General features: G+C 46.5%; 1 protein-coding gene across 1 annotated transcript in view; it reads right to left on the bottom strand.

Moving 5' to 3' along the window:
* Unc13c (unc-13 homolog C) overlaps positions 1 to 17,465 on the bottom strand; it is a 377,980-nt gene that overhangs the window by 113,135 nt on the left and 247,380 nt on the right. The window contains exons 18-19 of the mRNA XM_019205246.2: positions 15,805 to 15,938; positions 1,162 to 1,247 (exon numbers count right to left, since the gene is read on the bottom strand). Of these exons, the coding sequence (XP_019060791.1) occupies positions 1,162 to 1,247; positions 15,805 to 15,938 (220 nt within the window). The remainder of the gene's footprint in view (positions 1 to 1,161; positions 1,248 to 15,804; positions 15,939 to 17,465) is intronic.

Below are 17,465 nucleotides of genomic sequence, written 5' to 3'. Positions count from 1 at the left end.
GGGGACAGGGCACAAAAGATCTTGGCGGAACTGGTGCAGGCAGTGGGTAGCTGGCTCCTGCCACTTTGTAACAGATGCTGGGCCCTGGGGGAGACTGAGCCAGAGGGCCAGGCCTTGTTTGGTGGGAGGCTGAGCAGGGTGAGGGCATTACAGGCCCAGGACTCTGACTGACTGTGCCCGGGAGCAGGGCTGGCAAGGTGAGGTGAGGCAGGCATGCTGTGCCTGTCCAGGGGAGCAGGGGCACCCTGAGGCTCCCAGTGTGAGGCCTGCCGAGGCCCTAGCACAGCCAGGAGCAGAGCTCTGTGCCCAGCCGGCAGCTCGGTGCGTCTGCACTTATATGAGAAACTCTATGTGTACATATGTGTACGTACACACATACATGTACTTATACAAGTACACACACAGACATACGGGGGGCCCAAAATAGAAGACAGAGAAATAAGAAGTAGGGAGAAATCTGAATAACTCCCAAATTGTCTATTCAGTTGTTTCAAAAATATTTTCAATACATACGCTAATTTGCACAGTGCTTGTTACTTCACCAAGAGCACAGAGAATTTTCTGTGACACCGTGATTTTCTTGAGCACAGGGACTCTTGCTCTGGATGGAGGGTGAGGCCCCAGAACATTTACACAGCCCTGGCTGTTGCTGTGGGTGCCTCCGGGCCATATGCAGCCCGTGAATCCTGTTCCCAGTCGCATAGACAAACTGGGGGCTCAGCACCGCCTGCCTCGGCATGGCCCAGTGCACTGGGTGAGCGGCTGTGGACTGCGCTGTCACCTGCAAGGGAGACGCACCCGGACCCTACCACTAGGCACCTAATTCAGCGTGTATCCTGCATCTTTCTACCGGGAGTAAGTCTTACAACTAAACCAAATGTGTGGGGAGTGCACACCTGTAATCCCAACATTCTGGGAGGCTGAGGCAGGAGGGCCACACAAGTTCAGGGAGGCAGTGTCTCAAAATAGAAAATAAAAAACAGGTTGGAGGTGCAGCTCAGTACAAAGGCTCTGGGTTCAATCCCTACCACAAAGAGAAAAACTAACTTGTCCACAGTAATCGATGCTTTAAGGAATGAATTCTTTACATGTAGAGTCAAGAACGGAAAACCCTGACTTGGCGGGCACAAGTATTCCAGTAAGTATAAAATGCGTACTGACCTTCTAAAGCATACTTCATGTCGAGGGCGAAGAGAGTCCACATGATTTCAGCACTTATCTTCCCCATGTTCAGTTCCTGAGGAAACCTAAAACCAAACATGTTCCGTCAGTGTCCCCAGAGCAAAACCAGAGCGCCCTGCATGCGTCTGCACGGCAGCCCAGCACGTGGCCGGCTCGGAGGCGCTGTCCCTGCGCCTCTCCGTAACCCACCCCCTGGAGCCCAGGAATGGTGTGGGGCTGAGGCCCCAGGGGTGGGAAGGAGGCTGCTCACGTGTGCCAGCCTGGGCTGGGTGTCCGGGGTCCCGCCTTGACCTGCCGGGCGCCAGTGGGAGTAGTTCAGATAAAACAGAATGCCAGACACTATGTGACACATGTGCACATACCTCACACACGTGCGCACACGCACACACACATGGCATAGCAACACCCCACACACACGGACACACGGACACACACACACAGCCAAACCTCACAAGTGTACACACATGTATACACATGCACACAGTCACACCTCACACACGCTCGCACATGTACACACGCACAAATACGTGCATCTGTAGTTTTGGACCCAAAGCAGAGTATTTTAGCCACCATCACCTATCTGTTTGCTAACTGTGTTGATTGATAGTTCATAATTAACAAAAGCATAAACTCAGATCTCTTGTGATCAAAAGTTAATGTATACAAATCAGTTTTTAGCATTAAATTTTACTTCACTGACATAAAAACAATTTAAGAGGATTCATGTGTACATATACTAGTATAATATTGATAGCATAGAAATTTTCATTAATAAATAAGTAGTACCAGCATTATGAGTAATATAGTGAGAGTGCTTTGAGCTCATACAGTGAAAATAAATAGCTTGCTTGCTTTTTTTTTTGGTCTTTTTTGTTTGTGTGTATGTGGTATAGGGACTGAACTTAAAGCCTTTGTACTAAGCTACATGTTCAACTCATTTTTTTTTTAATGTCAAGACAAAGGTTTTAATGTCTTTTGGGGGGGCACCAGGAATTGAACTCAGGACCTTACACTTTCGAGGCAGGCATGGTGCCACTGAACTAAATCCTGGCCCTTTAATGTCTTTGAATAAAAACATATTAATTCACTTCACAATACCCAATGTAAAGAAAACTATGGGAAAGTATCTCTCACAAACATAGATGCAAATATCTTCAAAATCAAAACAGCACCTTTGATCTTATATAAAAAGGACACCACATCATTCCCAAGAGAGGTTCACCTCAAAAATGCAAACTTGGTTAAAAAATGAATCAGTGTAATTTATAATAAAAATAAATGAAAGATGAAAAATTTTATGATTGTCTCAATAGATATAGGAAAGGTATTTGCCAAACTTCAATATTTATTTATAATATTAAAAAGCTATGAGAACTAGAATTGAAGTAAACTTCCTTCACCTTGTAAAAGGAATCTATAAACGCCCACTGCTAGCACTGTATTGATGTCTCTGCTAAGATCAGAAACAGTGCGATGACATTCATGCCCAGTATTGCTCTTAAACAAGGTTCTGAAATTCTGCAGAAAGCAAAAGAAGGAAACAAGAGGTGCACAGGTAGTTAGACAGAGATAAAACTCTTCGTAGACATAATTTCTACAAAGAAAATGGTTAAAGCACCACTGAAAGAGTTACCTTCTTTGAAAAAGTACGAGAAGCTACCAAGAAAAACTACTAAAAAATAAGTTCACAAGACATAAAACTGTGGGTTTCTATTAGCAAAGAACCACTGGAAATTGAAATTAAAATAACATCACTTGTAATAACAAAAAAAGTTATTAAAAACTTAGGTATAAATCTAAGAAAATTTATATGAAGGGAGCCACAGTATCAAGATAGAAAATCAAAGAAGGCTTAAATACACGGAGCAATGCAATGCTTTCTGGCTCTGTGACTTAATATCGTCGGGATGTTGATCCCCGCCAAACCACTCAGAGCCTCTTCAGTCAGAATTCCAGGAGGGTTTCCACAGTAATTGACAAGCTGCTTCCAAAACTGCCATGGTAAAGTAAAGGAACCAGAAAAGCAAAAATAAAATTAAAAAAGACAGACCGGTGTCACCAATCTTTACATCCTTCTGCAGTAATTAGTTTCCTACGTCTTCAAATACAAGATCAACCCGTTTTCAATAAGGTGTGACAGAAAGTCAATAGAGAAAATATCCTTTTCAATAAGCAATGCTAGAATAATTGAATCTAATTTTAAAAAACAAAGCAAACAGAAAACCACCAACAGCAAAAAACCCTAACCAAAACAAAAAGATTGCAAGTTACAGCCCGGCTGGGTGGTGGGACTCAGTGGATTCCATCTCAGCAGCAGGGAAGTGGATGCTGGGGTCAGAGCATGCGAAGGCCCTGGGTCAATGCCCACACCTCACACCCCAAACGAATCCCAGCCCATATTTTATATAAAACAACCCAAGATGGATCCCGATCGAAATATCAAATTTAAGACCATGACACTTCTAAAGGAAAACATCTTTGTGACCTCATATAAGGAAAAGCCTGCTCACATGTGACATAAAAAATGGAATCCATGAAACAATAGTGACAAATTGGACTTAACATTAAAATCCAATCTTCAAAAGACACTACTGAGAAAAGGGAAAGAGAAGCCACAGAGCACAAGAACAGGGCAGAATCCATGTGTGAGAACCAGTACCCAAAGGGAACGGATGCCACTCAGGTCCCACGACAGCAACGCCTTCACCCACAGAGAGGAAGCGATCCGAATCTTTCCCGGGCGAGGAAGACAAGATGGAAACAAACACAGGCAGCTGCCGGGCACCGTCAGTGATCAGGTACTCGCTGATTAAAGTCATCATGGCAACAGACTGCTTGTCTGTTTGAACGACTTTTAAAAAGCCCAAGAAACGGAGTCTAAATCAAACATTTGGTGAGCCCAAGGCTGGTAGAGCTGCCAGGACACAGAGCAGCTGGAACAGATCACATCTTTCTGTGAATGCGTCATCTTAGAAAACAGTTACACAGTTTTTTCTACAGTTAAAGGAACATTCCAGCGGCTCTGTGAGGCAGCTGTGCAGGGAGGGGCACAGGGAGGTGTGCCCTGCGCACACCCGCTAAGAGCTCCCTACTGTTACTGCATGAAGTCTGCAGTTTTACTTCAGAAATGGATTTAACCTTTCTAGTATGCTGTTACAGACATCTGCCTTAGCTTCAGAACTAATGAAAGCTATGATAGTTTTCCTCTTTAGTCAGTTTTGTCCAGCACTATAAAACAGTGCTTTCGACAGGGCTCAGGGCAAGCTACCCCGAGATACCGAAGACTTTCTGCAGGGAACTTGGGAGAGTTTGGGATCCTCTGCAGCAGGTCAGAGGGCCTCCCATGGGTGAGTGGTCCCGGGCCTGGCCCAGGGTCAGGGGTCCTACCTCTGAGGACGCAGGAGCCACGAGGGATGCCAGGGGACAGGCCTCATGGTGCCTGCAGGTGCCGACTCCTACTCTGATTTCTTTATTTCTATTGCTTTTCTCCGTGAATCTCTACTCTTCACCAGATCTAGCATGAAACACTCAGGTTTAATTTTGGGTCTTTGCTTCCTTACCAAGGCCCCACATCACATAAAGCTCCGCGAGTATGTGGGCACGCTTTCCTCTTGTTAATCTGCCTCTTGTTACAGGGGCCCCGTCAGGAGCCCGGAAAGGTGGAAGGAGGGGACCTTTCCCTCCTGACCCTCCTCTTGCCTGGCGTCTCCCCACCACCTCTCCACGTGGTGCAGCAATTCCAGAAGCCAGAATATAACCCAGTGACATCTGCAAAACTAAGTTTCCGAAACAATTTCTGTGCTCTTTTCTACTTTGTGAAAATAGGGGAGAAAAATCACAATTAAGAAAATAGGTGTTTGGGGAGGAAAGACAATTTTCCCTCACAATAGATTTTGTCTGTAGAATTTTAAGACCATTGTATGCATTTTTAAAAAAAACCTGGATACAAACGAATGTATATGACATAAAAATTACCTATTAGTATGGTATTAAAATGCAAAGTACCAAGTAACTACTGACTGGAGTTTAACTTTCTGATTTTTAAGAGACCAGGAAGGAATCATGTACCCACAACAGTGTCTTTTGCACAGTGTTCAAATTTCCTCAATAGATTTGTAAATAAAAGGTCTACTTTGGCATCAAATTTTATGTATTTAATTTGTGCTGAAGTCCTAGCACCAAAGCATGATTTAAAAAGCAGAGCTGCTGTCTCCTGCCCCCACTCAGGGGCTCACTTCTGCGTTTCCTTTGGACTGGCTCTGATGCCCGTAGCCCCTGCGCATTTTCTACAGCTCACCGGTTATTTCCGGCTTCTCCCAGCAGCGTCTGTCAAATCCGGTAGCCAACCCCCACTGCAGCCCAGCACAGGGCTTGGTTCCTCCCCTGCCACCTGGCTAATTTACCCAGGGGCATTCGTAGCCTCCTCAAAGGCCCTTTCTGCGTCATGTGACCTGGCGTTGTGTGGTGGAGGAAACGAAATTGTGTGTGTGAGCATCTGGTGCAGTCACCTGGCGCTGCTGCTGAAGTTCTAACTCCAAATGGGGCCTGAAGGAAATGCTTCCCGATGGCGTTGGTCACGCGTGGGAATATAACAATCATAGAAACTGGGGGACTCGGCATCTGCTATGGCTCAGGCTCTAGGGCGGGGCCAATGTTATTAGAATTAACAGCAATAAACATGATCGCAGAGGGACTTCATGTACTCACAGGAGTGAGCTGTTGTACAGCTTCAGAAATCCCAGCCGAGGCATCAACAATTCACATGCTAATTAGCAATAAATCCCAAACTTTGATAGAAGCAGGACTGAAAGAGGCACTGGCTGCGCATCCATCCCCTAATCTCCCTTGTGTGAATCACTACATATGCCTAAAAGTTAGAACAGCGGACCCACAAATGGTAGGCTAAGTGCTCACGTATGGCAGCACCTCCGTTCAGGAGCTCAATTCTCTCCACAGTTCTGGTCACAAAGCAAACCGCATGAGAACAGAATCCAATTTCCCCACAGGTCAGCATTGAACCTGACCATCGAAGTTGATCTGGTTCTCGTCCAGCGCAGTTTGCAACCAGAATCGTGGAAGGAACTGTTTGTGAACCAGGGTTCTGCTGTGTTCCTATAGGAAGTGACCCTTTCCATGATAATTTCAATGTGTGGGGCTTTCCTGTGTACATATTAAACTCTCCAATGTAAAGCCCATCTTTCCTCCATTTTCAATGCAGCTTACCTTGAGCTATGATTTATGAATAAGAGGTTTAATGAAATAATTGGTTCATTCTACCACTATGACAACATATCCTGTTTTTAATTTGCAGCAATTAATACAAAGCGTAAATGCTTTATGCCTTAAACCTTATGAGAAATAGCAATTCAATAAACCAGTTTGTTACCTTGCAAATCTTGTAGTGAAATAAGGAAAATAGCATCTACCCCTGCCAAATTTGGTAATTCTCATGCATTCACCACAACAGAGAAAGCTGGAGTCCAGGAAAGGTGAAGTGTTGTTTGGCTGCACAGAGCTGGCTCTGGAGAAACGTGTGTTCACTGTCACAGGGCTCCGTGTTCTTGGTGCCGTGGGTGCAGCCAGGCTTTATCACCAGAGCCGGAGCTCGAGACACAGCCGGTCACACCCTGTTCACATTTTATTGTACACACTGTAAAACCGTGAGTTATACAGATGCTCCGTTGGGTCTGTTTCTAAGAATTCTCGAAGGATACTAGTACAGATAACTGCTCCTGTCATGAACGGGAGAAGAGCAGAGCGCTGCTCAAGGCTGGAAGTCACCTGCTGTTCTTGCATCCCCGTCCTCTCCCCGGCCTGCCCACGGTCTCGGGTGAGGAGCAGCTGGGACGCACGTGCCCCACCCGCGACTTGGATCACGGAGATGCGTGGCCAGCTTAAGTTTCCATGTTTAAAAGGCAGCGCTCTTTCTTCTTTTCGGTTACTATTTATGTAGTCCTCTTACTTGGAAACATAAAGATGCCCCATGAAATTATAATAAAGTGTGCTTTAAGGGCAGAGAAATGAAAGGAGATCTGAGGACACAGGAGTAGTGCGCCCTGTGGCTCCACACCGCGGTGCACTGGCTTGGGAAGAGCCCTGACCCACTGCGCACCCCCTTGCCGGAGAAGCTGAGCAAAATGCCTCAAAGCAGTCAATTCTGAGATAGAATTTCTCTCACAGCTTCCCCCATGGGCACCAGCAAATCCTCACCATGTTGGCACTTTCCCTAGGCTAACACATTTCCTAATGTTTCTGTGAGTTTATATCCAATTACAGCCGTCACCATAGAACGTTCTGAACTGCTTACTGTTCCTGAGTAATTGTGCTGCAAGTTCTCATAACCAGTCCCAGAGTAGTCGCTGAAGCTTCAAGAATGTTTGGGTTTGACTGAGGGCCGGTGGGGGTCCTTAGTCGGGGTATTCGCCATGTAGTCCACGCTCACACCTGTCTGCCTCTTCCTGGATGTGCAGCGTTCAGTCCCCTCACCCTGACTCTGCTGCCCTGTCACCTGCAGCCTGGTGATGAGAAGGAGTAGATATCTCCACAGTTAGCCTCGGGTGCTGGCTGAGCACAGGCTTGGAGCAGCGCCCAGGTGCAGGTCCACACTACAAGGAGCTGTGACAGTTTGAGCATACATACTTACTCGGGCCTAAACATTCTGGCAAGCACGACGAACCGTGAAATATGCAGGATCAAACCCTATTTCCTCTGTGACCTGCAGTTACAGAAGTAGAAAATGGAAATTTTCCAACATGTCTGACTCAGGACCCTTCTTAGTGAGCATTCTCAGAACAGTGCTCTGTGCGTGTGGGAAAGCGTCATTGTCCCTTTACAACAACACAAGGCTTGGCGTCTGCAGAAGACCACTGGGGCTCAGTTAACAGGAGGCGAAGCTTTCAGGGCTTGTTTCCTCTTATCCTCAGAGTTGGCAGCTCTCAGGCACAGGTGTGTGGGTTTCCTGGCCTCGTCTTGGCAGAGAGCCCTGGGTCTGCAGGACGGATCACTCCTGAGAACGGCAGAGAGTGCCTCGTGCGACCCTGACACGTGCTTTCCTTCACACTGGGGGCGACTTCACTGTGACTGTCGGAATGTCCCTGTCACCCCGCGCCAGACCAGCCAGGCCAGCTGTGCTGCTGCAGAAGGCTCAGGTTAACTGCAGATAGTTCCAGGCACTTTTGCAAGGATACTTGGACAGCAGCAGAGCGAACTCAACTCCTGGCCACGATCAGATCAGGAGAAGCCGGAGAAAAGCTTTGCCCAGCTTGGCGGGGAGCGGCGGCAGGGGCATGGGATCCTCCCGAGTGAGGACAGCTGTGGGGGCAGGCGGCCGGGCCTGGGGCTCCCTCCTCTGAGGGGGCCAGCACCACTGCCCTGCTGTTCTTCTTCTCCTTCCTCTCCTTCCTCTCCTACTTCCTCCTCTTCAGCTCTCTGCTTCTTCTGGCTTCCGGCAGACAATGGGCCTGGACTTCTCCACGTCTGCTCTCCTGGCCGCCTGCCTTGGTCTCCGATTTCTGAGCATTCCAGAGAGTGGCGGAGTTTCCTTCCCAGCAAGATCACCTCATGCCGCTGCCTCCTCAGGGTCCGTGTGGTGGGGAACTGAGCCGAGCGAACCCCTGGGCATGGGGCTCTGCCGAGCAGCTGCAGACCAATGCCCTCTGCCTCTCTCCCCGAGCCAGATTTGAGGCTCGGTGTCCACTACACATCTGATGCACTGAAATGAGACTGTAAATAAAAGGCAACAGAACCAAGTCCAGCAGGAGCCAGAGGATGGAATAAAAACCTTAGGGTAAAAGTTTTAGCCATCTCTTACCTAACTTTCATGTTCTTACTGTGCATTAGAACCACCAAGTAGCCCTAGTTAGTAGTTTTTCTTTCAAAGTAACGTTCATGAACATTAGAGCAACTGTAACGTTATAAAACCACCCCCTTGTAATTGCTGAAGAAACAGCTGAGGTGGAAATTATCCAATCCATGAGCCATTCCTGGAGACGCTGATGGAGGATGTGGCCCCGGGGGGGCTCTGTGTCCCCACCGAGGGACAGGGAGCCCGACTGTGCCCCATGTGATGCAGCCACCCATGAAGAAGCCTTAAAAATCCAGAGGACGTGAAGCCAACACAGAGCAACCTTGGGGCCTCAGTGATGGTCACTGGTGCCAGTTTGAAGGTAACACCAGGCCACTGTCAAAGATCAGTTCTGAAGAAAGAGGGGCTTACACGGCATCATGTCTGAGCTCGCCAGTGCAAGAGCGTGTGTGTGTGTGTGTGTGTGTGTGTGTACACAGAAAGGTGCACCACACCGGGCTGTTGGGGGTTGGACCCACACTCCGTCCTACAGTCCGCACTCCTCACACGCTGAGCGCTTCCACCACAGATTTTAAATAGAAAAGTAATTTAAGGAAGCCACAGCATAGGCGAAGAAGCAATAGCTTTAATATCCGAGCACTGTCATTTCCAAAGGAGAAAGAACAACTCTGCTCAAAGATGTTCAAACAGACTCTCCTCACCAGCGCGAAGGAAACACGCCACCTCTCAAAACCCAAAGACTGAAAATAACGCTCCAGTTCCTCCCACGGCCCGAGAAAGTAGAAGCAGCACACTTCCTTGCCAATGAGACAGCAGATCCTTTATAACTGGTCCATTTTCTACTCAACACAGAGCTTTTTCCCAGTGTGTGTACTTCATACAGAGAAAATCAGGTGAGTTCCAGCCCTCGTGGAGGAGGTGAGAACAAAGCACAGACGAACCACGCGTGCGTGTGGGAGAGGGTGGCAGAACCAGACACCTGCTCTGCTGCGGTTAGACCTGCAGAGATGGAGGTGACAGGCAGGCCCGTGAAGGGGACCAGCTCGTGGCTGTGGGAGGAGGGATGGGCCGCCCAGGTCCCTGGGAACCCTGACGTCCACCCAGAGGACACTCCAGCCCCGGAAGGGAGTCCCCGCTGGGCCTTGTGTGTCTGCCCAGCTCCCGTGGCCCGTCTGCCTCGCCCGCGCATTCCCCTCTCCCTCACAGAGATCTCCATTTATCTCCCCAATCTTCCAAGCACTGACCCAACTCTGCGCGAGCTACAAGGCCCATTTTCTCATGGATTACTGATGCACCGACCTGAAAGTTACCCCTGCCGACAGAAACAACAATAAAGAAAATGAATCAGTTCAAAACAAATGTAATAAAACTAAAGCTGTATTTTTCTCAAGACACCAATAAAATTCATAGACAGCAGTCAGTTGGGCAGGAAAAAAGAGAGACATGGAGCAGAGAAGGGAAATAACTCTGGAGTTTAGAGAATTAATGGGATATAATAAAAGGTGTAGAGTGGTGGCAAAGGCCTGTAATCCCAGCACTCTGGGAGGCTGAGGCAGGATGATTGCTGGTTTGAGCCCAGCCTGGGCAATTTAACAAGACCTTTTCTTCAATAAGAAATCGGTATCTCAAAACCAAACACTGACAACAATAAAAACCAAAGCAAAACCAACCCCTCAAAATAAAAAGGTGTGGGGGGCGTCCTTTAATCCAGGCTCAGTCCCCAGTGACTCCCTTGGTGGGGGCGGGAGGTGGGGAGAGAATGACAATGACAGGAGAGATCATACCGTGGGAGATTCGCCGCTTGGAGTGAGTGGAAAAGTCCCTTGAGCAACACAAATTCCCAAGGGAGAGCAGACAGGCACTCCAGAAGCCGTTTGGATTTGTAGACAGACTAACTCTCTGGACTAAAGAAACTACCACCTTAATTTAAAAACTTCCTACAAACAAAATTCTAGGCCCAGTCAACTTTTCTGGTAAACTCTATCAAACTCTCAAGAAAGAAAAATTCCAACTCTACAAACACCTTTTCAGATAATCAAAATGGGGGGCACGTCTCAAATGGCAAATAAAGCCATCATTACACTGATACAAAAAGCAAAGAAAGATATTTTAAGAAAGACAACAGTACACCAATATCCTCTTGAACATAACAGCAAGGAGTCTGGACAGAATTGTATCAAACAAAATCTGACCGAGACCACGTGGCATTTGTCCCAGGGAGGCCAAGTTGGTTTAAAACTTAAAAGTCAGTGAGTACAGGTTTACCACACTGACGCACAGTGTGCGTGAAAGCAAAATCATGTAATTTCTCTCACATAAGAAATCTGACAAAACACAATGTCAATTCTTAACAAAAAGTCCAGAATAAATAGGAAGATAACAGAATTTCCTCGGTTTGATGAGAAATGATCAGCGGAATCTTCCAGTTGACACCAGATTTAAAGCAGTGGCATGTTTTCCCCATGAGACTGGGAAGAAAGAAGGGTATCTGCCTTCTCTGGTCTTGGTCAACATTATACCAGAGGTTCAGGTCCAGCGTGAGACAAGAAAAGCAGCAAAATACATCCAGATTGGGAAGAAATGAATAAAGGTGTTTTTATTTTGGGCAAGATCACTTATCTAAATAACCCTAAGGAATTCCCAAAAAGAAGTCGACTTAGAAAGGCTGGTGATATAAGGAGGAAAATATAAAAATTGCATTTTACCTTACCAGCAATGGAACACTGAAATAAAAATATACTTTGCAAAAGCTATGAAAATATCACTTAGAAACAAGTTTGACAAATGATGTGCCAGACTTGTTCACTAAAATGACATGTGTGGCCTTGAGAAACAAAGACCTCCATGCATGGAGATACGTGGCATGTTTGGTAGATTTAATGTTTTTAGGTTTTCAATTTTCCCCAAATCGATTCAATACAATACCAACCAAAACTTCATCAAGGATTTGCCTTGTAGAAAGGGACAAATGGATTCAAAATTTAAATGGAATTGCAAAAAAAAGAAAAAAAAACTAGAATAGCAGAATGGATTTTAAAAATGTAAACAAAAGTTGATAAACTTACAATGTAATGTTTCAGGACATTTTACAAAGCTGCTTCACCCAAGAAGGGTGGGTAATGATGGGTATGCAGGCAAGAGAACAGCATAGAGAGAATAGGTCAGACTCCTATACAAGGCACTAAAAAATCTTGGAAGAGAAAGATAATTTTTTTCAACGAGTAGAGCTGACAGTTTTGTTAACCAAATACAAGCAAGCTAAAGAACTTTAAAATATCTTGTCATACCACACATGGAGAAGTTAATCGGATGAGTCATGGGCTTCAATGTAAGACCCTGCGAAGAAGATTGGACCTCAGGCTGTCTGTGGTCTCACAGAGATTTGTTCAGGAGAGAATTAAAAAGCCAAACTGTAAAAGAAACCCATCTATTACTCCATCAAAATGCATGCATGCACACATGCGCGCACGCACACACACACACACGCATATGCACTCTTCAGCAGGCACAAATAAAAATGTCAGAAATGAGAAGGAAATATTACAATATTGCATCTGACAACAGACACTTATGTAGAATATATAAAGAGCTACTGGGACTCAGTAAGATAAACATCCCAACCTGAAAATGAGAAAAACTATGAATAAAACATCATTGAAAATTGCAAATAAACATGAAAAAGTGGTCAACTTCATCAGGATTCAGAAAAGTGGAAGTTGAAGTTGTAATGAGGTGTGACCATCTTAGGCTGCATCTTTCAGAACGGCTGACATTAAAAGACAACCACACCGAGTGCTGGCAGCATAGAGCCGCCTTGGAAAGCACTTGACAGTTCCAAGAAACAGGAGCACACACCTATTACACAACCGGAGAGACGGGAGCCCAGCCTACGCAGACTTGTTAAAATGTATCCACAGTAACCCAAGGTTAAAAAATTCCAAGTTCTGTTTAGTAGATAAATAGATAAGAATATTTTGTATGTCCATATCATTAAACATTCAGAAAGTAAAATAACCACACAAATAACATAAATCAATCTCAAAATAGTCAAATGAAAGAAGTCAGACCTGGAAGTCCTACCCTGCTGCTGTCTTACCTGTGTGCAGAAGGGCAGAGCTCACCGAGAGGAAGGGTGTCAGGGTAAGGGGAAAGGATGTATACATGAAGTAAAGGTGTAAAGACTTAGACACCACTGAAAACTGTGAAATTATGCAGGTGCAATAAAAACAGCGTAACACCAAAGTGCACATGATGTATAATTACATGTATACACGCCAACATTTCCCAGCTGACATACGGCACCGGCACAGTGCAGTGGTTGCCTGGACAGGGGCAGCTTAGAGGCCCTGGAAAATCTCTGGAGGGGTGGGTTTCTTCACTGTCAGGACTGCAGTGATGCACTTTCAGTTGGATTTGTACATCAAAACCAATGCAATTATGTACTTGAAATATGTGTAGTTACGTTGAATTCAATTAAACCTCAGTAAATTTAGAGTGGCATTTACATCTAAACCTATACTTTGCTTAAATTTTTTCAGTTTCTGCAAAATTTCTACAAGCATCCAGAAAGCTACTCCACCAAAACATTTCCGGAAGTTGAGAAGACAGTTATCAAATGAACACTGTGACCCGTAATGGGGTCCATGACAGAGGCACAGGTACTCGCTGCACATAAGGGTCTACTTCATTCATTCATGAATTCATTCATTCATGCAACAAATGCTTACTGTGGCTTCTCTGACACGATAACAGAAACTTCATTCCACACACTTCTTATACCAGTAACACTACATTACGCTGAAAGATATTTTGAAATGTCTTGTATTTTTAAACCCTTCACTCACAAGCCATTGCTGCGGAGTAGATCCCAAACTTGTTTTAGCTGATGCGTCCCTCCGAGCTGACCTGTGACTCATACTCTGGTGTCCAGAAACAAGAGAAGGGTCCTTCACCAGAACCGCTGACCTTTGTACCCTTCAGACCTCCTGACTCCAGATTTAGACAGGACCAGCGTCTACACACCCAGCAGCCCCCCTGTGCTCATTTCCCAAGGCACCGTGTGGCCCAGGGGATCAGAATGGGGTGGGTGAGGTGCGGTCCGAGATCAGCACCCAAGCAGGTGACACCTCAGGTGTCAGAGCACCAAGTGTTCACAGAGACAGGTGACTCCAAACTCCAGCACCGAAAGAGAAATTAAAAGGTGACACAAGGACATCCCTTTCCTGTCAGTGTGCAAATGCTCAGGCTGCACTTGCAGGTTGAATTTAGGGCATGATTTTACATTTTTTTTGCCATAACCTACAGTACACATACCACTTACTTTAATAGAGTCACCAAAAGCTGACTAAAATCATTGTATATCCTTTGTGCTGTATGATTAAAAGTAAACCCAGCATTTCAATTTATTCCATGACTTTCTAGCACTACTCACATCCCTGATTTATTTTCTGGTCATATCCTGGCTTAAGGGACTTGACAAATACAGGCGTTTCTTCAATGAAAAACAAACCCCTTCCACAGACTTCTAATGTGCATTTCTCTGCAGATGTTTGTTGTCCTCCAGCCCTTATCTATCAAACCGCCTGTCACCCCTGCAAGCAGCAGACAGTCCTGACCGGAAGGAAGCTGTTGGCTTCCGTCTCTAGTGGCCTGCTCTGTCCCGAGCATGGTCCACAGAGTGAGCGAGGAAGCAAACCTACTCTGCAAAGCTGCTGAGGCTGCAAAAGGGGCCCAGGGCCCTGCTGCCCAGGGACGGGGTCACAGGGAGGCCACCTAGTCCTGAGGGAGGAGCAAAGTCTCCAAGGGAGGAGCCGAGAAGATGGAAGACACGGTGGCTTCAGGATGGGTGGGGTGGGGTGCAGGGGTGCAGTGGGAAAGACACAGGAAACCAAGACAACAGTGGAGCCCAGGCTGAGGGCTGTGAATTCGAGCTGCTGCTTTCTCCAGGGCTGGGAAGTCGGGGAGGTGATTGGCACAGGAAGGGCTGGGACTAGGGACACTTCTCCGGGAATGAGAGCTTTACTGGGCTCAGCATATACTGTAATCTCGTCTTGGCCAACACACTGAATAGGGAATGGGAAGCCTGATCTCCTGTATACCTTTGGCCCCGTGCTTTCCCTTTCCCTACTCTCCGGCCAGGTTCAGGGGCTCTGGTGTGGCAGGAGTCACCCCTGAGGGGACCGCAGGCAGCTGCTGGCTGGCAAACACCCCAGAGCTTAACACAGATTCAGAGCTGGGAAACCAGTATGTAATAATCCTTACTTCACATGGGAGGAACGGAGAGCCAGGGAAATGAACCTGTCAGTCCTCACAGCTAGTGGCATTTTGAGAAGTTAATGATTTTAAACACTCTTCCAGAACAGCTGCGATCGAATCTATCCACCCAATCTTGCGGCACAGAATTGGGATTATTCTTTGTCAAAATGGACTTGCTCTACTAAATATTGCATTAACTTTGTTATATCCAGTATGCAAAACTATTTTAACATAGTGTTGGGGGGTAAATATTATTTAAAAACACAATGGAATATCCATAATACCTGCTCTTCAACATCCTTTTTAGTTTTTGGTGAAGTCACTTAATTTTCCTTTGAGACAATAAGACAGTTGTGAAAGGGAAACAGATTCTATCAAAGAAAAATCAAATCTTGGGAAATACTGGTGTCCATGAGACTCAAATTAAAAATTCATAATGTGACTGAATTGATGTCACTGATATAAACCCTCTGTGTAGCTTGGTTGGGAAAGTTCACCATACACATCAGAGTACATATTTAACTTCAGCTCATCAAACGTTCATCTGCAGGCGTGGCACTTACTGGTTCAGGATGGGTGTGTAGGCAGCGTTGCCCTCATCGATAATCATCACCATCAGCGTGATCAGCTGGGGCCAGAAGTCCAAGTCCTTGGTGGTTGGGCCCTGATCTTCCCGGGGGACGTCCTGTTTCTTACTCTGCTCCCGAGGGGTGGGACATGCAAAAGAAGAGTCAAATGGAAGGACTTGAGTCTGCTGCCCAGGTCCAGCGGGAGATCAGAGAAAAGCACTTCGCAGCAGACCACTTCATAGAGTAGACACCACATTACTAACTCAGCTTCTTACAGTTACAATGTATCCAAGTCACAGTCTACTGTGCAACCACACCCTTCTCAACACCTGGCCTCAAGACTGGAAAAACTAAGGAATGAACGGCAGTAGGAAGGTAAGTAAAATCGTACTCACTTACGAAACTTTTGGGAGTTGCACATTTCATAAAAAAATAGAGCAATTATAAACCCACTAATAAATGCAATTACAATATGTTGGAAAAGTATGGCTAAGTAGATCAACTGTAATTTGAGTGATTAGTAGTATTAGTGGCTAATGTTATTTTGTCACTAGATTGTTGTTGAGACTGGAAAGAAATCATGGGAGGGTATAACAGAGAGCAGTGGAAGGGTGTGGATCCGCTGAAGAAAGCGCCACTGGTCACGCCCTCACGCTACCTCACTGCTGAGAGACAGATGTGACTCAAGCCAGAAAATAGCTGGCATGGTGGCTGCACTCTGGGAGGCTGAGGCAGGAGGATCAAGAGTATGAGCCCTTGGGGCTGGGGATTTAGCTCAGTGGTTCCACCACCTGCCTCACAAGCGCAAGGCCTTGAGTTTGATCCCCAGTACCAAAAAAGAGAAAAGAATATGAGCCCATCTTGGGCAACTTAGTGACTTAGAGGGACTTCCTCAACATAAAAAATAGGAATAATAATAATCATCATCATCATCATCATCAAAATGAAGGTTGGGAATGTGGATCAGCGCAGTCTCTGGCTTCAGTCCCAGTGCATAACAAAGAGAGAAACTATAGCCTATCCCACCCAGCAAACATGGACATACAGAATCATTATGTGCAAAACAGAAAGTATTAAAATAACAGACGATGTCTCCATGTGAGTGGGACTAATGCAACTCCGTGGAAAGTGGCACGCACATTTGTGCTCACGCACGTGTGCCACCCTCCGTCTCAGGGGCTGCTCAGAGGAGGGTGGGCGCAGAGGGAGGAACCCCGAGGTGGGCAGGTCTGGGTGAAAGGCCTGGGACAGCGTCTTTCACCTCAGTGCTAGTGGACGTGCATAACACCCTCACTTGCGCGCACACGCACGTCCGTGCTCAGATAACTTAGGACAACATTTGCTTAAACAAAGGCGCAGGGTCATTTCCTGACTTTTTCAGCCTTTGATATGTCCCGTCTGCCACAGAGATCGATAAAGGAGTCATTTGTCGGAAGACAGGCGCGGGAGACCACAGGTTAAGTGGGAGGATCACACGGGTTCTCTGTGAGGAGCCCGGAATACGAAGAGAGCAAGCCAAGGCCGGATCCGCGGAGCCGGGACGCAGGACTTCCCGGAGGTGGAGGGGCCGAGTGGGAACGCCCATGGTTGACCCGGCGTCCCCTGCTGCGGAGCCGGGGACCGGGCTCGCCAGTCCTGCTCCTCCCGAGGCCTCC

Source organism: Fukomys damarensis, unplaced genomic scaffold, assembly GCF_012274545.1.
Source record: "Fukomys damarensis isolate Sample0158 unplaced genomic scaffold, DMR_v1.0_HiC HiC_scaffold_17, whole genome shotgun sequence".
NCBI lineage: Eukaryota > Metazoa > Chordata > Mammalia > Rodentia > Bathyergidae > Fukomys > Fukomys damarensis.
Note: the sequence above shows the minus strand (reverse complement) of the source record. Positions and strands in the feature narration are given on the sequence as shown.